Genomic DNA, 22,017 nt, shown 5'->3' on the forward strand with positions numbered 1-22,017 from the left:
CTTGCCCTTCTCCCCACCATCCTGTGTCCTCCTCACATCCTCACGTCCACCTCCAGGGCATCTATGGGAAGGACGTTACCCAGGCCAAGGTGGAAGATGTAGGGGCTGCAGTGCTGTGAGTATGGCCCCAGTGAGTGTGGGGATGTGGGTCCAGGTTTTCTGCTCTCCTCCACCCCTTCACACAAATGCTGATTAAATTAGTTTCACCTTTTCTCCTGTGATGGAGATGGAGATGGAGAGACAGATCCTCCTGAGGAAGCCTCTCCCACTGCAAATGCCACAAATTCTCTCTCCCCTCACAATCAAAAATCTGAGGCCAAAGCCATCCCTGATGCAGCAGCACGAGAAAAGCCTCTGCATCACGGGATGGAGCAGAGCCTCCAACCTCCTCTGTAAGAGGAGGCTGCTCCACGCCTGGTAAATCCCTCATTTCTTCTGCTTTGGGAAGCAGGGAGAGGATTACCAGCTGCCTTCCTTGCGGCACGGGCCAAGCTCTTGGCGTGCTGGGCTGCTGCTCTGGAGCCCTCAGCTTGACTGGGACGATGGACCAGTTCGTGGGGCCGCGGTGAGGTGGCTGGGCGGCAGGTGGGGCCCTACAATGTGGTGGGAATGCAGGTAGTGCGACTGCAGGGCTGCGGGGCTGCAGGTGGCGGGGATGCTGGGCAGTGGGGGAAAGAATGAGGAGCAGGGAAGGCTGAGGGGCTGCAGGGCACGGAGGGGTTCAGGGCTGTGGGCAGTGGGAATGTGGGGCAGGGAGGGATGTGGGGCTGCAGGCGGTGGGGATACAGGGCAGGTAGGAGTATGGGGCTGCAGGCTAGTGGGGCTGCGGGGCAGGGAGGGATGCGGGGCAGGGAAGGTGGTAGAGTTGCGGGGCAGGGGGGGCTGCGGAGCAGGGAGGGATGCGGGGCAGGGAAGGCGGTAGAGTTGCGGGGCAGGGGGGGCTGCGGGGCAGGGGGGGCTGCGGGGCAGGGAAGGCGGTAGAGCTGCGGGGCAGGGAGAGATGCGGGCGGTGGAGATGCGGGACAGGGAGGGATGCGGGTCCGCAGGCGGTAGGGATGCAGGGCAGGGGGGGCTGCGGGGCAGGGGAGGCGGTGGAGCTGCAGGCGGTGGGGCGGCCCCGCATTGCCGCCGGCCCCTTCGCGCTCCGCTCCGCTCCGCTCCGGAGGGCGGAGGCAGGGCTGGCAGCGGCGCGGCGGGCGGCGCGCACGCACACACCTCCCTGCATGTGATTAAATGGCTCGAAATCTGCTTCTGATTTCCTCGGGGAGGTGACTTTTCCCTTCTTTTCAACCCGGGATTTATTGGAGCCTTTTTACTCCGCTTCCAGGCAGCGGTCGGGGCTCAGTTTCTCCACTTCTTGCTTTTCTTTTTATTTAATTATTTCCCTCCCTGCCTTTCTCCCCTTCCTCCCTGCCGCCCTCCTCCCGCACCGGAGCAGCGGCGGAGCGGGCGGGCGCTCAGCCGGCTGCGGGCACGGCGCTGGGACCCGCCCGCACCGCCGGACCTGCACTGCCGCTTTCCACTATTTCGTCTTATTTTTGGTTTCTCTTCCCCCTCCCCCAATTTGTTTTTTTTTTCCCTTCTTTTTCTTTTTTCCTTCCTCTTCTTTTCCTTCTTCTCTCTTTTTTTTTTTTTTTTTTTTGCCTCCTTTTTTTTGGATTTTTTTCCGTCTTTTTTTTTCTTGATCCCTGCCTCGATCAGCTGGGGAAAGGGGGAGCTGCCCCCCGCCTCGTGCCCCGGCTCCCCCCGCCGCACCAAGCCCGGAGCTGCCGCCCGCACCGAGCCCGCTACCTGCCCGCCCGCGGTAAGCTGCTTCTCAACAGCCGGTCCCGCTTTCCTCCCCTCCTTCGCTGCCTTTTATTTGTCCCTTTTCCCACCTAACCCTCCTTGTATTCCCCTTTCCATCCTTCCACCGCCGAAGACAGGGATGTGGCTCTGGCTCCGCGCTCCATCCCGGCTGGGCAGAGCATCTTGTGGGGACCCGAGCCCCCAAGACGCTGAGCCCCGGCGAGTATGAGTGTAGGAGCCCTGCCAAGCTGCCCGGGCACGCACATGCTGTTGCCTGCCTGCAGCTCCTGCTGGAAGAAGGCTTAATCCACTCGGGAGGTCTTCAGCAGCACAAAGCCACCGCACACCTTGGCAGAGTGGCTTTGCCCTTGACACCAACCCAGGCTTGGAGCTGTTGCTGGGTCCTTCCCAACGCAGCTGACTCGGCGATAGAGCTCTCTGGGGCAGTTCAGAGAGCAGGCTCCTTCTGCAAATCGCTCCTGCATATCTTCAGGTGTGCTGCAGTCCTGGGGCCAGGTCGGCTAAGACTCCTCGCCCCCAGCACCTTGCTCCAACCCACAGCCAGGGTGAGGGCTGGTGGCTCTGGCCAGGGCTTTGCGAGAAGGCAGTGACACGGGGAGAAGGGGAGCTGGGCTGCCTCAAGTGGGTTTGCTTTTGCTTTTCTCTCTCCGAGCTGCTGAACCCTCGTTCCTTCAAAGCACTGTCCCTCCCACAGCTTCCCCAGCCCACTGGAGAGTGGGTGGATGGAAATACATTTCTTGGGATAAGGAATAACTGGCATGATGGGGGACGTGGCACTTGCCAAGCAGGGTGGGCGAAAAAGGCCCTGTGGGCAGGAGGAGCAGGAGCTCCTTGGGCAGCACTGTGGTCCCGCTGACTTGCCGGGCAGTGCTTGTGTATGAATTCCTCTCTCCTGGGTGAGCTCACCCTGTGAACATAGAGAACATAACCTGGGCCGAGCATTCCCACCTCCATCTGTCTCATTTGTGTCGGACCTGTAGTCGGGCTGAGATGATACTGAGCACAGACAAGGACATGCAAGCTCCGGAGAACTGAAAATGACACAGATCCTTCTTTCCCAGCTGAGTTTGCAGTTGCCTGCTCTCAAAGCCAGGAGAGGCTGGAGCTCACTGTGACCAGTGCAGCGGGGATGTGGCTTGAGCTGTGCTCCGAAAACACTCTCCAAGGCATTTGGATGGATGCAGAGCAACTTTTTTTTTTCCTTTTCCTTTTTTTTTTTTTTTTCTGCAATATTCCACTTATAAAACAGAGGGAGCTGCAGTGCTGCTCTGACCACCTGGCTGGAGCAAGCTGGTGAGGGGACAGGAGGTCCTGCAGCCCAAGCGCAGAGTGGGCTGTGGGGGGTCCTAGCATCCCTTTCCTTTTCTGCCTGCATGTGGAAGGTGAGTCAAGTCACTTCAGAGGAGAGGGCAGGAGTAACCTCAGGTTGAGAAGGACCTGAAGTGAGTCTGCAGCCTGAGGAAGAAAGAAGCCAGGCCTAGGCATGCAGCTGAGCACACTACAGCCTGAAGTGAGGATCCCACCAGAAATGCCAGCTTTGGAATTCCAGGCTGAAGAGTGCTCCTGCACCCGGGCGCCAGAATATGATGTCTTCACCCTGGACCAACTGGAACACAGGTCCCACGTTGGGTGGCAGCTGGCGGTATTGTGGCTCTGAGCAGGGTTTCCCAGCCCTGAAGGAGGTGAGCATTGGCCCAGACCTTGGGGCACATGCTGAGACGGCTTTGTCTTCCTTCAGCAGGGAAGTGGCCCGCTGGGCCACGGGTGTCGGGTGTCCACAGCACCTCTGCCTCCTGTTCCCCCACCCTGTTAGTCAGGCCCTGCTCCATAAGGAAGCAATTATTTTGTGCCCCCACGAGCCCCTCCCTGAGCTTGTGCAGGACACTCGCACTCAGTATGGAAACGCAACAGATTTTCCATATTCTGCTTTGCCCTGTGATGTTTAAAAATGTACGTGACGGCCTCTTCCAAATGCTGCAGACTTGGCTGGCACTCAAGCACTAACAGGCTGTGTGACACCAGGGGCATGAAATATCGTACCAAGAGCCAGGAGGGGGACGTGATGTCAAAGTGCAGAGTGTTTCCGGCCTCGTTGTCATGAGCCATCCTCTACTCGATGTGAGAGATCTTTCAAAGCCGGACAAATGTTGTCATCTCTGAATACCATTTTAAATATTCATCCAGACTATTTTCAACATCTGTGCCCAGCATGTTGTGAAAAGTCAACAAGGGACATTAGAGAAACCAGATCACTTTATTCCCATATGGACTGGAAAGGGGTTGAAGCCATGAGGACTTCTGGGGTGGGACTGTGCAAGTCCCGTGCATTCAGTGGGAACAGCAGGACGACAACCCTCTGCATCCTGAGGGAGACTTATGGGAGCAAGCGCTGGAGCTGAGTGGCATGGTGGGAGTGTACAAAGGAGTTCAAGGAGCTGGTGTGGGATTAGTGTTGGGTAAAGCAATAAGTCGAGCAGTATTGGTGGTTAATGAATAGGGCAGCATCAAGACAGCCGTGTCTTCTGTTCCTGCAAGGCTCCAGGTGCCTCTTAAGCTGCTGTTGCATTGGGAGCATGAGGAGGAGATCCCCAGCTTGCACTGGCTGGGGGTGCGCAAGTGTTGCAGTAAAATAGATTCAGCTCTGTGCTTAAATTTCCCCTCCTGGGAGCAGAACCACCTCTGCCCAGGTGCAGATGAGCTGAGCAGGTTCAGGGGACCCAGCAGGATGCCAGTGCTAAGAGGCTGATATCTTCTTCCCATGGTCAGCATGGCTTATGAGTTACTGAAACCCGTGAGCAGGGATGCATCCAAGCATCCAGACTTTGACAGCTCTGTGCACATGGTCGAATAGCTTGGGGACTGTTTGCTTCGTGGTGGATTTCTCTTCAGTTGTTTTCGACAGCCGAGGAAATCTGGCCTCCGTTTCTGCCTTTTGTAACACCAGGCTGCGGCTAATTCAAGCCAGGCCAGATTCTGACCACAGGTATGCCAGTGTAAATTTGAATGGAGTCACTTATGTCTTGGTTTGGCCCGATCTGAATGGAGTTTCTTCTGGCTGATGCCAAAGGGGCTGAGGTCAGAATCTGGCCCATCCTTTCCTGCATGCAGTGTAATTTGTATGCGTCTCCTGGCACCACTGGGATATCGTATGGCTTGTGTAATCCTGGCTCTGGCCTGCCAGAGTGCATTGCAATATCTGGTGCTGGGAGTGCTTCCTGCAGGGAAACGCTGCTTTGGAATTGCCCACATGAGCTGTGCAGACTTTGGGGAGCAGAAGCTGAAAGCCCAAGGGGCTGCACAGAGCAGTCAGCTCTGTGGATGTGGATCTGTATGTACTTGGAAGCTTCTGATATTTAAATATCAGGAGAGGATGGAGCTTGTAAAGAACAGTGAGGCACCTCATCAGTGCCATTAGCTGTGTCCCCGGTGGGCACAGACTGCTCCATTAGTGGCTGGGAGGGCGATTAGCACTCCCTACCCTATGCATCCCTCTGGCCTCTTCCCTTCATGCTTGCTCCCTCCCACCAGAAAGCGGAGCCCAGTCCGAGCGCCTTGGCTGCGTGGGGTTTTTCCTTTCATTTTAAATACTTCTTGGTTGTATTTTTTTTTTTAGTTCCAGCAACACATGGAATGATTTATCCATGGCTGGAGCACTGTTTGGTCCTGATGCATTCTGCTTGTTGGGTGGGGGGATGAAGCATCTCCCAGCTGGCAGTGATACGGTGGGTGAGGGGCTGATGCCCTTGAAGGGGATGGAGGTGGTGGGGACCCCAGCAGCTGTCCGAGATGGGTCCCATGGCTGGGATGGATCTGCAGTGGGTCACTCCCTCGGCAGGTGTGGTGAGGGAGTGGGGATGCACTCTTTAGAAAAGGACTGTAACAAGGTGGGAATGTGCAAGGTCTGGTAGCAGATACATCCTGCATTAGTGACACACTGTGGTCCTCCGTGCCCCATTGCAGCTGCTCTGTGCACATCATTCCTCCCCTGCTTTGAGTCCCCTCCTGTCCCCCCAGTATCCTCCTGCTCAGAGGGCACCTGATGGGGATGGCGCATCTCGGGGGTGAGCAGCCCTTGTAGATCGGCCCTATCCAGGCACTTTGGATTTAGTTGTTGGATCCCTCCAAGTACTTGGGTCCCTCAGTCCTTGCCTGGGGTTTATTTGCCCATTGCTCTGCAGCTCTGCTGTGCCCTGAGGGGCCTTTGGGTGATCCGTGCAGGTGGGTGGCTCAGTCCCTTCCCCGTGCTGGTACTCAGGACAGTGTCGCTGTGCACATGGTGATGCAGCACCTCGTGGAGACCAGGCATCCCCATCTCAACCAGTTCCAAATAAGGCCATGTGATTTCCTGGGGTGATGCAAGCACCCCACACACTGCGCTGTCCTGGCTCAGAGGAGAAACCCAGCCCACTGCACCACCAACAGCAGGGGAGCAGCACAGATCTCTGACAGGAGGGAAGCACCATTTCCCTGCCATCCCTCGGGGCTTTCCCCTTCCCCTCTCAGGCAGTGCTGGCTGCTCAGCTTTGGCCATTGCCCGCCCTCTAAACCCATTTTTTTTGGCAGCAGGGCTGCAGCAGACGGCCAAGTGCTGCTCAGGCTGTTCACGCCTTCCCTCTCTGCTTTAATTAGAGAAGGCTGCTCCCATGCTGCAAAGGTCCTGGGATCAAATCTGGCTAATAACCTCCTTCCCTCCCCAGTCCGTGTTGTTCCACTTAATCCTGTAATTACCTCTTCAAAGCTGGTGCAGCCCCTGGGCTGCTGGGTGGTGACCCTGGGCCTGCTGGAGGCACTAGCATCCGTATTTGAGGAAGTTCGTTCTCCTTGTCCTGGCTCACCTGCTGCACCTGCTGCATGCATTCAATTTTGGGAGCCAAGCACCCACCCCATGGCTTGACATCAGGAGACTTGGAGCTCTGGACGTTCATCTGCGCCTGGCATTGCTCTCAGCAGCACTGCCATGCAGGAAGGCAATGGGAAGGGGAATCCATGGCAGGCTGGAGCTTTGCCCCAGCAAGCTTCCAGCAAGGCAGGGAAATGCTGCTGGTCGCATTGGGAAGTGTGTTGCTGTAGGAAGAAGGGGTGTGGAGGCGTTGGATGTGGTAGCTAATTTTTTTAAAGCACTTCTGAAGTGCCATGGCGGCATGACTTCCTTCCAAACCACATGGCTGTTAGCATTCCCCGAGTGGAGCAGTGAGGAAATAGCCCACCTCAAAAATGCAGCCACTTCTGGGGAGGAGCAGGAGGGCGGCTGCTTCCTTGGAAAGGGAGAGCCCTGCCGCTAGGTTCCCCCCCACCCCATGGGTGCTGCTGGTGACCAGGAGCTGGGGGCCACCTCTGAGATGCTCGCCCTGGGACACACACCACATCACTTATGCCCTTCCTTGTGCCGGATCCAGGAGCGTGCTGGGCTGGATTCTGCGCCACTGATCTCATCCCATTTCTCCCTGCTTAGTCAACAGTGTCTCCATATCATCTGAACCTGGGGCAGAGAGATGGAAAGTGGAAAGTAGGGGCAGATGGGGGCTGGGGAGAGAAATAGCCACTCACAGGCCTCTCTGGCAGCTTGCCGGCAGTCCCAGGGTCACACTGAATATGCATAAAAGGGAGCAGATTGCAGCTTGCCCTCCTCTCCGATACGGAGGTGAGGCCCGTGGAGACCACCAGCCCCGGCTCTCTTTCAACTGGATAATGGGGTGAGCTGAGTGTGGAACGTGCGTGCCTGTGTGTGGTCTCACAGATGATAATGATTTCCATTCATGCCCTGCCTCTGCTGCACCAATGTGCTGCTGGGTGAGTGTTAGCTCCCTGGTGGCTGATGTCCGGCAGGAGCAGAGCCTCCAAAAGCTGGGCACCAAATCCCTGGGGCTTGTGCCTTGGTATAGCTGGCGGAAGGGTCAGCATTTCCTATCAGGGTGGGGAGGACAGGCAGGAGATGCTCGTGCCCTCCTTGTGCATCAAAAGCAGCTGTAACCCCAGCCCGGGTCCTGGACCTGCTGCCCTAGCCCTGCTCCTAACACCTTCACCTCTAGGCTCGCCCCATACCACCACTGGGTGCTGATGCCGTCTCTCTCCCCTGGACAGGGGTTTCCCCACACCTTTGGGTCTCACCAAACAGGGAATTGAGAGACCTTTGCAGGTAGCATGCTTGAGCATAGTCCTGTGTCCATCGTGTAGCAGAGAGGAAGTGGTGGGAAGAGGAAACTCCTTGGCAGGGTTTAGTGGGTGCCTTGTACAATACACCCTGAGTACTCCTGTTGTGGATGGGTATGGCTACTGAGGCATCCGGGACTTTCTCCTCTCTCCTCCCAGCACACAGGTCTTCCCACAGTGTTGTCCCCATACTATGTGCTCCCTGGGACTGTTGGGACTGGAGGTGGTTGTGGCTGCAGCCAGTTGGGTCCCCCTCTGCGGGATATGTGGTGGGGTGATGGGGGAGCTGGCAGCATCATGGGACTGAAAGGGCTGTGCTGGACTCCACTGGAACGTGCATGATCAGGTCTTGCCAGGCATTGAAGGGGGGTCCATCAGCATTCCACAGCCCACCGTGTTGGGTGTGAGCAGGGCTCTACCTGTGGGCTGCCAGGAGCAATGGCTCACTGCCGGCTGCTCAGCACCAGGTGGGTGCTGGGGCTGGACCCCAGGATTGTGTTGGGGAGGGAGTTAACCAGGCTTTGCTCCACAGTTCTGCAGCAGGCAGATGCTGAGGAGCTTGCAGCAGCCATGGCTTTGCCTCCTGCCTGGAGGGCAGCTGCCTGAAATGGAGCCAGGGCTCCTGACAGAGCTACTTGCAGCGGGGATGCTCTTCCCAGCCTGGGGCTTGTGGCACGGTGCTTGCTCCACTGCGGTGATTGCTACATCCCTGCTGCTCCCCCCTGATCCTGCAGCCCATGCCTGTATTCTGTGCTCCTCATGTAAGGGGTTCCCAGTGCTCCAGGCATTCCTGGCACAGTGTCCCTTGTCCTGCTGCCACCGAGCCTTGGGCTGCTGTATCCCCAAAAGGCTCCGCAGCACTGCCGGGTAGCAGAGTGGTGCAGAGACCACCAAGAAAGCTGCCAGGTTTTCAGCAGTGAGCATCTCCTTTTCCATCAGCAGAGGATTAAGCAGTGAGGAAAGAGCACGGAGGTGGCAGGGCCAGGATTTGTCCTGGAGGATATGTCCACGGATCGGCTGACGTGCTGTTCCCACTCCCCCTCAGCGGGCATGGGCTCTGGTGTTGGCTGCCCAGCTGAGCGTGGCTGGGAAGGGAGGAGCTTCCCCTCATTAGTGGTTTGGCAGCCTGGGAAGAGGCAGCTTTCTTCCATAGCCACGACGCCTTTTCCTTTTTGTTTGCAACAGGGGGAAAAAAAAAAAAAACCTGAACCAAAACAAAAATCCTGGATGATTGGAAACAGCCTTGTTGGGCCAGAGTGGGCAGCTGGGCAGGCAGGAGTGGTGCTGGGGACTGAAGATGGGGAGCAGAGCATCTGCTGTGCTGGGTCGTGTTGCCAGCAATGGGCCTTGTTCTGAAAGTGAAAGATAAACACCGACTCATAGAAGCACAGAATGGTTTGGGTTGAAATGAACCTCAAAGCCCATCCAGTTCCACCCCCTGCCATGGGCAGGGACACCTCCTACTGGATCAGGGGCTCCAAGCTCCATCCAGCCTGGCCTTGAACACCTCCAGGGATGGGGCAGCCACCACTTCTCTGGGCAACCAGGGCCAGGGCCTCCCACCCTCACAGCAAAACATTTCTTCCTAAGATCTCATCTCTATCTCCCCTCTTGTGGCTGGAAACCGTTCCCCCTCATCCTATTCCTGCAATCCCTGATCAAGAGCCCCTCCCCAGCTTTCCCGGAGCCCCTTTCAGTACTGGAAGCTGCTCTAAGGTCTCCCTGGAGCCTTCTCTTCACCAGGCTGAACAACCCTAACTCTCTCAGCCTCTTCTCGTACAGGAGGTGCTCCAGTCATCCTGTAAGGATTTACTGTGGGAGGGGGGACCATGGGGGTATCCCTTCCGCCTGCCTGTGTGACATGGGCTGGTAGAGGCCAGAGAACCCAGCTGAGTGGCGGGGTAGTCTGCGCTCATCATGGCTGCTTTGGCCAAACACATGAGGTGGCAGGGCTGATGGCATCTGCCCAGCTGGGCAGCTCAGGGTTCTGTCACCAGCTGCCATGCTTGGGGCCATTCTCCGGTGAAAGTGTGATCCGTGGCCACCTGCACAATGCTAAAGATGGGGCATGGCCATTCTGAGTCTTGTGGATGCTCCTGCTGCAGCCCAAGCTGGTGGGAGGGGACGTGACCTCCCATCCCTCTCCCAGCTTCCAAGCTAGCAACACAGGAGATGTGCTGTGTCCCCTGAGAGCCACCTGGAACCCCTGGCACAGTGCTACGGCAGCTGGGAGAGAAGCCCAGCTAAGCCCTGTGTTTGGACCTGGCTTTCCCTCTGTTAACAGACAGGCCAGACCCAGACCTGGGTTTCTTGGGGGTGAGGCTGGAATAATGTCCTTTTTTCCAGTGGGAATGCTTAGGGAGTGTGGCGATGGGATTTGGAGGAGATCCAGCCATCAGCTCAGAGAAGCCACTGTGCCCATGGCCAGCAGGATGCTGCTCAGATAGGGGAAGTGATGCTGGAGCCAGAAGCCCTGGGCCTTCATCCTGACGAGCTCCTGCCTGTTGTGAAATGTCCCTGCAAGATGTTTTCACTGCTGCTTCTTTCTTCTGCATTGGCAGGAGCAGTGTCTGGCTGTGGTTGGATAACTTGGGGTCTGCAGCTGAAAGGTCTCTCCAGCTCTTCCCCAACACCAGTCCTTGTCAGCCTTGCGATGACGAGGGTCTCCGAACTGTACATGACAACTGGGGCCACTGGCAGTTTTCAATGTTTATGTCATCCCCAAGACAGTTTGTAAGAGGCTGAGGAGCTACACCTTGATTTCAACCTCCTCTTTCCAAAGCTCAGCACATTTTGCCCTTGCCTGCTGTATTTCACTCCTGATGAGAAGCTGATCATTGTGGATAAGGCAGCACAAAGTAATTGCCTCTCTGCCCCACTCCCAGGATGCTGCATCAGTAGATATGGGGTGGGAAGGTGTGCACAGGTCAAGGACCAGATATGGTGGTGTCACCTATCCATCACCAGCCTCTCCACATGGGCAGTGCTGCGGCCATGCTGTTTCTGGTGAGGCTGCCAGCGCCATTCACTCTCTTTGCCCTCTCCCCAGGGAGAAGCCCAGAAGCCACTTCCTGCACCCTGGGAGGATGGAGGTCCTGCATCTCCTGCGCCTGCTTCTCACCACTGCCATGCTGGGCCTCTCACAGACTGTGAACCCCTTCGTGGCCCAGCAGAACCCCCCAGACCCCTGCTACGATGAGAATGGTGCTCCTCGCCGCTGCATCCCCGAATTCGTCAATGCCGCCTTCGGGAAGGAGGTTCAAGCCTCCAGCACATGCGGGAAGCCCCCAACACGGCACTGCAATGCCTCGGACCCCCGCCGAGCCCACCCACCTACCTACCTGACTGACCTCAACACTGCCTCCAACATGACCTGTTGGCGCTCAGAGACCCTCTACCACTCACCCCAGAACGTCACTCTGACCCTTTCCCTCGGCAAGAAGTTTGAGGTGGTCTATGTAAGCCTCCAATTTTGCTCACCCCGGCCCGAGTCCACTGCCATCCTCAAGTCCATGGACTATGGCAAGACCTGGGTGCCCTACCAGTACTACTCCTCCCAGTGCCGTAAGATCTATGGCAAGCCCAGCAAAGCCACTGTCACCAAGCAGAATGAGCAGGAGGCCCTCTGCACCGATGGCCTCACCGACCTTTACCCCCTCACTGGTGGGCTCATTGCCTTCAGCACCCTTGATGGGCGACCCTCCGCCCAGGACTTTGACAGCAGCCCTGTGCTCCAGGACTGGGTGACGGCCACCGACATCCGCGTGGTCTTCAGCCGCCCCCATCTCTTCCGGGACCTAGGCAGCCGAGATGCTGGTGAGGAGGATGGGGGCACTGGCTCAACCCCTTATTACTACGCAGTGGGGGAGCTGCAGGTCGGTGGGCGCTGCAAGTGCAACGGGCACGCGGCACGCTGCATCAAAGACAAGGAGCAGAAGCTGGTGTGTGACTGCAAGCACAACACAGAGGGTCCCGAGTGTGACCGCTGCAAGCCCTTCCATTACGACCGGCCCTGGCAGCGGGCCACCGCCCGCGAGGCCAATGAGTGTCTGGGTAAGTAATTTTTAAATACTTTTTTTCTTGGGCTGAAACCCAAAAATGGGTCATTGGGAGAGGAAGTGATAGGTGCTGAACCAAAGCAATGGAGCATGCTTATCTGGAGATGCTGGAGAGCATGCTCCTCGCTGGAGGGATGGGAAGGGCACAGGCAAAGGGCACAGGCACAGGGCACATACTTGCCCTGTCTCTGCTGCAGGTGTCCTTGCGAGGTGCAGTGGTTTGGCCATAAGCCAAAGCATCAAAACCCTCCAGAAAATCTCCCCTGTCTTCCAGCTGGCCAGCAAATTTCAGTGTGGGATGCAGGATGCCTGGCTGGGAGTGTTTCCCTTGGGCAGCAAAGCAACTTTCCCTGGGTCAGGAAGGGGAATCCTGGTGGTCCCCTGTGACATGTGCTTTGGGCGGGGAACAGGCAGCAAAGCCTGGCAGGGATTATGGAAATACTTTGAGATACCACGATTCAACATTTTGTCATGGAATGGTTTGGGTTGGAAGGGACGTCAAAGCCCGTCCAGTTCCACCCCTCTCTCGTGTGCAGGGGCACCTCCCATTGGATCAGGTTCCTCAAAGCCCTATCCAAACTGGCCTTGAACACCTCCAGGAATGGGGCAGCCACCACTTCTCTCAGCAACCTGGGCCAGGGCCTCCACACCGTCATCCTAAAGATTTTTTTTTTCATAATGTCTAGTTTTCCCTGTCCACTTTGAAGCCGTTATCATTTACATTTAGTCCAGCATTGTGCTTTGCGTGGTGGTTTGAGCTTGTCTGTCCTTGCAAAGGTTTCCACGAGTTAAAAATAGTATCATGGAACTGAAACACTCCCAAAACACCAACCAGGTATTGCTTGGCTGTCCCACTCATGAATCTTCGTGGGATTCTGGTGTAGGTTTTTGCTTTTTGTCTTGGTTTAGGGTGGTGCTGGGGGATGTCAGAGGCCTGTGAAGGTCTGGGAGAGGGAGAAACAGCCTCTCACTCCTCCTGGACCAGAGCCCAGGTCCCAGAGGGTGGCAGGAGGATGGAGACAAGGGAACACTGTACCATTAATCAGCCCCTGAAAGGCTCAGTGGATATGCCAGAGGTCAGAGAGACTTGTTAGTGTTTGTGATCGATGTCTTGTTGAGATCCCAGCTGTTGGCTTAAATATATGTATATGTTACAGTGGATTTCTTCTAAGAGTGGCTTTAAAGGCAATGGATTCAAAGCAAGTGCCAGAGGCAACACTTTAAACCATCTCATGCCCTGTGGGACTGTGTCAGCCCTTGCCTTTTCCCCCTTTGCTGAGAAAGATGGGTTTGGAGCAAAGCTCAGAAAAAACCACTCTCAGCTGTGCACTGTGCCCACGGCTGCTGGCAGGTCAGACAGAGGAGGGCTCCAGCTGCTGAACCCATAGAAACCTTCTGGGACAAAAGGAGGACCCTGACCTGAGGGCTGCCTTCCTCGTGGCACCACATTGTCCCTGTTAAAGCAGTGTGATGGCAGTAGAGGTGGCTCTGCCAGCTCAAAAGGGGTTAAACTGGAGAAGGCTCATTTTAGGGAGCATCTGCAGATCTTCTGTGGGTGTGCCCATCTTGTCCATCACCTGGTGAGGGTCCTGCTCCGCAGGGCTGTGTTTCTGAGCATCCCTACCCCCAGCTGCATCACACTTTTGGCAGATGGGGCTGAAAAGATAAACGAGGGGGAGAAGAGGAGGCGCGGATGCAGCACGGTCCCTTCAAGCTCCCCCAGACAAGCCCCACGCACAAAGACCCTTCCCCGAGCTGCGTGTGAAAGCAGTTTTTCCTGTTAATTCGCTCCTCTTCTTTTTCCCTTTCCCCTCTCGGGCTTTGTGCCCTCTCTGAAGGGACCTGAAAGAGCTTCTCCATCACCCGCCTCCGAAGGGCTTAGCAGCTGAAAGCTGGATTAGCTCCCCGAGCTTTCCCCTCTGTGCCTTTCAACAATGACATCTCCCCAGCCAGCATGAACAGACGCAGCAATTAGCACCAATTAAAAGGAGAGCCCGCCCGGGAAGTTCCTTTTGCTCAGCCTGGGGACTGCCGGGTTTCAGATTCTGTCCCATGGCCGGGCATCACATAGGTGATGCTGGTTCGTGGTGGTGGATGGTTGCGTGCGGCTGGAGAGGGGCAAGGAGAAGGAGGGTGGGTGGCTGCAGGAGCCTGACAGTCCATTGCCAGCTGAGGGGCAGAGTTGCAGCACCCCAAAAGTGGATCTGGATGGAGCCATGGAGCTGGTACAGTTTTGGGTCATGTTGGGATGTCACCTCTTGGCTTTGTGCTCCCCAGTGCCCTGAGGAGGAATGGGGGGTGTCCCCCTCCAGCACATGTTCTCTACCTGCATTGGTGTAGGGACAAATTGATGTCCTGCACCGTGTCACAGCGCTGGGACATCCGTCCATGCAGCTGGAGGTGAGGGCAAACTTCACAAGAATTTCTGCCTCTGGCTGGTGTAAGGAAATACAGAGGCAGCACCACCCTGAGGTCTGAGCATTGGTACAGGGTGGGACCCCACCACAACCATGGCATTCACAGGGACATTGCAAGGCTGCGGTCTTATGGGGCTCAGCATGACTTTGGCAAGCTGACAGGTTTGGGAGTGTCACAGCTGGGACAGCAACGGTGGATTTGTCACACTGAGGGCACAGTGCCAGCTCTGTGTCTCTGGGTGAATGGCCCCATGCAGGGAGTGGCCCTGTGGGTGAAGAGTGGTGTTATGGGTCCATGGGCACAGGGGGCTCTCCCCATGCCCCAAAAGGGCTGTGTCTCCGGCTGGGAGTTTGCCCTGCCAACAATGAGATGCTCTGTGAACCCTCTGGTTTCAGGGAAAAGAGAAGGACAGGAAAAAAAGAGAGATGTGTCCCAATCTATGTGTCCCCCCAGCTTTCAGCCTGGGTCAGGCTCAGTGAAGCACAGGATGTCATCCAGAGGGACCTGAACATGCTGGAGAAGTGGGCTATGTGAGCTTCATGAGGTGCAACAAGGACCAAGTGCAAGGTCCTCCACCTGGGTCAGGGCAATCCGCAGTTTCAATACAGGCTGGGGGATGGATGGGATCATCCCTGAGGAAAAGGACTTGGGTGCTGATTGATTAGAAGCTCCACATGCGCCGACAGTGTGGGATTGCAGCCCAGAAAACCAAGCATGTCCTGGGCTGCCTCCAAAGCAGTGGGGACAAGCAGGGCCAGGGAGGGGATTCTGGCCCTCTGCTCTGCTCTGGTGAGACCCCACCTACAGCCCTGCGTCCCAGTTCTGGAGTCCTCCAACATAAGAAGGATATGGAGCCATTGGAATGGGTCCAGAGGAGGCCACAGAGATGATCTGAGGGTTGGAGCACCTCTGCTGTGAGGCCAGGCTGACAGACTTGGGGTTGCTCAACCTGGAGAGGAGAAGAGAAGCCTTAGAGCATCTTCCAGTACTGAAAGGGGGTCCAGGAGAGCTGGGGAGGGGCTCTTGATCAGGGAGGGCAGGGAGAGGACAAGGAGGAATGGTTTTAAATTGGAAGGGGAAGGATTTAGACTAGTTACTGTGAAGAAATGCTACACAATGAGATTGGTGAGGCCCTGGCCCAGGTTGCCCAGAGCAGTGGGTGGCTGCCCTATCCCTGGAGGTGTTCAAGGCCAGGTTCGATGAGGCTTTGAGCAACCTGATCCAGTAGGAGATGTCCATGGTAGGGGGTGAAACTGTGTGGGCTTTAAGGACCCTTCCAGCCCAAAGCATTCTATGATAATCCTGGCCGAGCAGCCAGTGGGAGCAGGATCACCAAAATCCTGAGCCCTCCTATGTGATACGTCAAGCTTTATTCTTCCAGTCTTGTGTCTTCTCCTTCCCACCGCCACTGTGGGTCTCTGCCTGCACACGCGGAGCTGCATGTGGCAGCGCGGTCACCTCATCTGCAGCCCATCCGACCCCCCCAGCCTGGGCAGGGGGGAAGCGGATTAGCACGAGGCAGCCACTGGAAGTAATTGATGCACTTGCTGGTAGTGCGGGAGCCCTTGTTCCCTTTGTGGCTGCCACGGCGGGAGTGCTCCCCGGAGCACCGGGATAAAGCCCAGAGCTTGCTTTGATCTGTGGGGCTCGCGGGAAGGGTTGTGCTCTCCTGGGAAGCCCTCACTGGCTGCTGCTCCTTCCACTTCAGGCTGAGGTCTGTGGGGATTAATCTGGGCTGCCAGGACCTGAAAACTGATCCCCGGAGTAGTGATGGGATTGAGAGGATCCCATGCGCTTCACCCTGTGTCCTCTGCCCCTTCCTATACATCTTGGTTTTTCTTTTCCTGTCTTGGTGCTTTCCATGCAAAAAACGATCTCAGGAATCCCGTGGGAGCTGGCCCAGGCTGTTATACCCCGTGGAGCAGGATCTGTGCTGCCAGTGGCTTGTTGGCAGTCGCATCAACAGCCCCATCCCTCACAGCAGGATGCTTCTGACCCTCTCCCCAGTAGGTGTGCTGTAATCCAGTGGATTCCCAGCAGCAGTGGCCATTGTTCTTCCCCAAGGATGGCAGCAGGGTGTGGTTTGGGGTAGGGGATGGCTTTTGGAGGTGAGCAAGCAGGCAGCATGCCCCTGCCATCCTTGCCTCTGGCAACGTGGTTCCCATGGGGTGCAGCATCCTAGCAGATCTGGTCTTGAGCACCAGATCTAGTGGGATCTTGAGCACTTGATCTAGTGGGAGGTGTCACTGCCCATGGCAAGGGGGTGGAACTGGACGGGCTTCCAATTCAAACTGTTTATGATTCCATGATCTGGGGTGCAGGGGGGAGGCAGCGCAGGGGATGAACACTTGTCTGACCAATCCTGCATCCTTCCAGCTGGGATGGGACTGGAGGGGTTCAGCCTTGTCCCTTGCTCCCCTGTTCTCAAGCTCTCAGCCCCTTGAAGAGATCTCTCCGCTTCTGTTTCTCCTCCTGTTTTTTTGTGGCAGAGGTGGGAGCCCTGGCCCCTCTAGTGGAACACCTTTCCTGTGGCTGAGGGGCAGCACAAATGGAAGGAAAGGGGCTTTTCTGGTCTCAGTTCCCATTCCTGAGGTGGAGGTACAGCCCCATCCTGCCCCGCCATCCTGGCCGGGCTCTCCTCCAGCCAAAGCAGGGGCGTAGCTCAAATCCGCTGTGGGTTGGCAGCAGCGGACAGTCTAGGGTTTCGCTGAGCCGGCTGCCTTGCTAATTATTCCCAGGGAACTTGTAGGGGCGGCCGAGCCCCCCTTCTGCCTTCCAGGCTCCATCGCCTGCCACACATATGCACTATGCATAGTGCTGGGGTCCCTGCCCCAAACACCCCTTGTCCTGTCACCTTGGGCTCCTCCATCCGCAGCCCAGAGGAGAAAAGGTTGTGGGGTGGCCAGCGCCTGGGCAGGGGCTCAGACACCATCAAAAGGGGGACAGAAGGTTGCTCCACTGCAAGGTGTCAACATTTAATTAGTCTATTATTGCAAATTATTAGATCTTGTGATTGTTTAATTGATCATATGATTGTTTAATTGCACATACTGTACAAGGGTGGAAGCGAGCTACCACGTAATTAGCCCCAAACTGTGCAATTTAAATTCTTATTAATACCCCAAACAGCAGGGAACATTCAAGCCTTTAATTAGTGATTAACAGGAGACGGACAGAGCTTGCAAGTGAGTCAGCACTGAGGAACAGTGCAAGTATTTAGTCGGGTACAAGGGGGACCTGTCTGCCCCGATTAGCGCCGGATGGCTGCCCTGGGTGGGACGAGGGGATGGTCATGCGTGCTGGTCCCCAAGCAGGGGTCAACCACCCATCCTAGCGTGGCCAAGCTCAGCCAGGTCCCCGTGTTGGCTGGCTGGGATTGAGCCCAGATCCCAGCTTGGCTCCTCACTAAGCCAGTGACACATGCTGCCACTGGGCCCCGGGCTGGGAGCCATTGCTGCTCACGGGCACAGGGGCAGGTGCTGGGCAGCAGGAGGAGGTTTCTCCCCAAAAGCTGGCTTCTGGGAGGACCTGCATTTTGGTTCCAGGGAAAGGTGGTCCCTGGGGCTAATGGGGAGATGCCAACAAGGAGCACCCCAGCCTGCAGCAAGGTCGGTGATGCTGTGAAAAAGCCCGTGGCCAGTTTATCGCTCACGCGATTAAACTGGAGGCAAAGAGGGTGGCAAATCATTCACCCAACCTTTCTCCTCCACTGGCCCATCACCTCCCCTTTTGGGGCTGCCGTGCCCTGTCTTTCCCCGGTGGATGCCAGGCATTCACAGGGCAGCTCTGAGCATTTCCCAGCAGGACAGCAAAGCTGCCTTTTGGGGTGACCCAGCTGGCCTTTCAGTGATGGCAAGGAAATAATGAGGCTCCTCTCCCCCCAGAACATTGCTCCTTTGCTGTTATATGTGGCTGCCTCGCTTTAGTGGCACCAAACCACCCTGACTTCTCCCTGTCATGTTATCTGGTGAGTGCAAGAGCAGCCTGGATGTCAGGGTGCTTCACTGCATCTCTCCTGGCCCCAACGAAGCCTGGGCCAAATGTCGGCATCCCCAGCACAGCCACATCCGAGGCTGCCTGGGACCCACGGGTAGTATTTGCTGCGCTTCTTCCAGCTGCCACATCCCAGTGCCAGCCCCGCATCAGAGTTTGCCTGAAAAGTCCCTATTTTTCACCATCACTAGGGGATAATAATGAGCTCTAAAGGCATGAGTACCCAGAGGCACCTACCGCCACACCAGGGTGTTACTTTGATGCCTACCATGTGATTTTTACACTAATCTCATAACGCAGGGGGAGCTGAGCTTGGAGCCCCTGGTGCCAGCAGCACCGACTCCAGCACCAACCTTGTGCTCAACTCATATAAGCCTCCAAGAGGCCTCGTTTTTAGGGCTGGGGTTTGCTCCAGCTTTCATCCCACAGCAACTCCAAGGCTAGAGTAATGAAGCGGGCAAGGGAGCATTTGATCTGCTCGGGCTGGAGCTCCCACCAGTGCTGCCGGCCGGTGGGGAGGCAACTTCAACACGACCGCCACGCCAGGCCTGAGCAGTTAAATGTGGGCTGACATGTTTAATGAATTTCACAGGATACCTGGAAAAACTCTCACCCAACCTCAATTTACAGTGTGGGGAGAGGGCTGGGGCTGGGGGAGGGGGGTTGCTGTGTTTGGCCAAAGGAAATCTTGTTCCCATTATCTTTTTGCAAGAGTGGTTAAGCAGAACGGGCATTGCTTTGCCTTTTTATCTCGCACACGTGGAACTGGGCAGGGGGGCTGTGCTGGTTCCTGGGGCTAATGAAAAAATAATGTCGTGGGTGTGTCTGCAGGGGTGTGCATTGGCGTGAGTGCATGTGCAAGCATCTGTGTGTGTGTATTTGTGGTGTACGCACACATGTGTGGACGTGTATGTGAACATGGATGTTTGCATATATGAGCATGCATGTTTGTGCCCATGTGTGTGCACATCTGTGGTTTGCCATGTAGTGGTCTTGTGGATATTTCTGTGCACGTGTGTGTGTGTATGTGCACTTACCTGTGCGTCATGGAACGTGGATGTGCGTTTTGCACACAGCTGGATCCCTCAGCTGCACCCCATCTTTCTCACACATGTCTGCTTCAGCTGAGCGCTGCCCTGTCCCTACATGTGGCCCTTTCTCCTCTGCCCTGACCTCGCAGCAACTGGCTATGTGGGGCAAGCAGATACTGCACATCTGGATGGCATGTTGGAGCCAACTGTGCAGCGCTGTGCCTGTCCCGTCCACATCCCCCAGTGCAGGCAGCCCTGGCCCCAGCAGCAGCAGAGGGCACTGGGCAGCTCCAGCCCACCCACGGGACTCCCAGCTTTCACCTCCAGCCTCACCCTCTCCCCTTCCCTTGCAGCCTGCAACTGCAACCTGCATGCCCGGCGCTGCCGCTTCAACATGGAGCTCTACAAGCTGTCGGGCAGGAAGAGTGGTGGTGTCTGCCTCAACTGCCGGCACAACACAGCGGGACGGCACTGCCACTACTGCAAGGAGGGCCTTCTACCGGGGACCTCAGCAAGTCCATCACGGACCGCAAGGCCTGCAAAGGTAAGCTGCAGGGTCTTCATTGGGGCAGCACAGTCCTCTCCTGGTCTCCCTTCCATCCTTGGGATCTTGCTCTGCTCAGAGCCTGGCTACTCCCACTGGCCTGGGCCAAATGTCATGGGACCTGCTCCTCTCCCTCCTTTAGCTCCTGTCACAGCCCACGTGGTTTCTCTTATGTCTCCCTGCTCAGCCCCCTCGTGGAGCGTTTCCCTCTAGAAGCCTCAAAATAACAGTTTCACGAAAGAAGTTGAGATAATAAAACACCTTGTCCACCCCCCAAGGACTGGAAGGATCCCGGCTGAAACACTGGAACAGGCAGAAGATTGGCCACAGCTGCTCCAAGGCTGGGAATTCACCCCATCTCTTTTTTTCCAGCTTACATTACAAGTACCTCCCAGAAAGGAGAAACAGGTTCCCTCTCCAGTGCAGTGCACTGTCACATGGGCAACCACCATCTTTGCTGCTGCGAGGATGTGATGCTAGTGTGTTTATGTAGGGCCTACAGGAAATGCTGGAGTTGGTTTTGGACCATTAACGTTGTAGATTTGGCTTTTGGGGTTCCTCCCTCTGGTGCATTACTGTTGTTTGTAGGTATGGCTCCCTTGGGTCTGGGATGGAATAGGTATTCCATTGCCTGTGCTGTGGAGCTGCTCCTACCTCTCCCCATCCTTGTTCCCATGGGAGCAGTCAAGAGGATGGAGCAAAGGGAGAAAATTCTCACGTTTGATGGACACTGTGGCGGCAGCAGGAGTGCAGCTCAGCAGGGGCTGGCAGGGGGAGCCTTGCCCACAGCCATCCGTTAGCAAACAGCCAGCTAATCATTTTTAATAATCCAGGCAGCTGACTTGACGGGTCCCATCTCGGAAGACCCTGGCCCTGGGATACCACACGCTGCTTCCCAGCCCCATGGCCTTGGCCAAGCCATGTCACAAACTCTGGCTACAGGCGTGGCAACGCTGGCAGCAACGCTTTCCTGTTGTGTGCTACTTGTGCCAGGTGGCAGCCGGGTCCCAAAGCTGTGCCAGGTGCCAGCACCCTTGGGCTGACACTGCGAGAGAGGGAGAGGAGGAGGCAGGACAAGGCATGCAGGTCTATAGCCCAGTACCCCAGGTGGTGTCCTGTTCCTGGGAGGGGTCCTGGCTCTGGCTGAGCCCAGGAATGGGTGTCAGTAGGCCCTGGCTCCTGCTGAAGTCAAATAGTCCTGTTTCCATGAGGATTTTCCTCAAGCGTTGGAGGCTCATGGCAACCCTGGCTCCTCCTCAACTGGCACCAGGGCTCAGGAGGCAATGGGGGGTGGCTGTGCCACCTACAACTTCACCTTGCATCCTATGTGTGGCAGCACCCAACCTCCCAACCCCTTCCCCAAATGAGAAATTTCTGATCACTTTTGTTCACCAGCTCCTTCAACTTTTTGCTACCAGAATTATCTGATAAAATCCTGAGCAAAGCGGATGCCTCACAGACATTTGCTTCCCTGTGAGACCCAAGATCTCTAGTGCCATCCCTGTGCTGGTCATTGAGGACTCAATTTCTGCTCCAGCAGGGAAAAGAGCACTTACCAAAACAAGAGTAATAACCGTTTAATATATTTTGTATATTATTAATACTAACAAGCCAGATTTGGCTGGGTGGAGTGTAACTCCAATTCAACCTGGCTCTATGTGTGGGTCAGAGCTGGATATGGGTCTGTGGGACTGTGGACACTGTGGGCACAGCATACGTAGCCACCGTAGCCAGCAGGGCGAGGGAGGGCGATTCTGCCCTCTGCTTCGCTCTGGTGAGGCTCCACCTGGAGTCCCTGTGTCAGGTTCTGGAATCCTCAATGTAAGAAGGATATGAAACTATTGGAGCAAGTCCAAGAAGAGGCCACGGAAATGATCCAAGGTCTGGAGCACCTCTGCTATGAGGACAGGCTGAGAGACTTGGGGTTGTTCGTCAGGAGAAGAGAAGGCTTCAGGGAAACCTTAGAACAGCTTCCAGTACTGAAAGGGGCTCCAGGGAAGCTGGGAGGGGCCTT

General features: G+C 56.2%; 1 protein-coding gene across 1 annotated transcript in view; it reads left to right on the plus strand.

The window, feature by feature from the left end:
- The first annotated feature begins 1,707 nt into the window (after nucleotides 1-1,707).
- NTN3 (netrin 3) overlaps nucleotides 1,708-22,017 on the plus strand; it is a 34,087-nt gene continuing 13,777 nt past the window's right edge. Inside the window, 4 exon segments of the mRNA XM_054081064.1 lie at nucleotides 1,708-1,804; nucleotides 11,009-12,012; nucleotides 19,813-19,958; nucleotides 19,961-20,003. Coding sequence (XP_053937039.1) covers nucleotides 11,046-12,012; nucleotides 19,813-19,958; nucleotides 19,961-20,003 — 1,156 coding nt within the window. The 5' untranslated portion in view covers nucleotides 1,708-1,804; nucleotides 11,009-11,045.

The sequence above is a fragment of the Cuculus canorus genome, chromosome 15 (genome assembly GCF_017976375.1).
Source record: "Cuculus canorus isolate bCucCan1 chromosome 15, bCucCan1.pri, whole genome shotgun sequence".
NCBI lineage: Eukaryota > Metazoa > Chordata > Aves > Cuculiformes > Cuculidae > Cuculus > Cuculus canorus.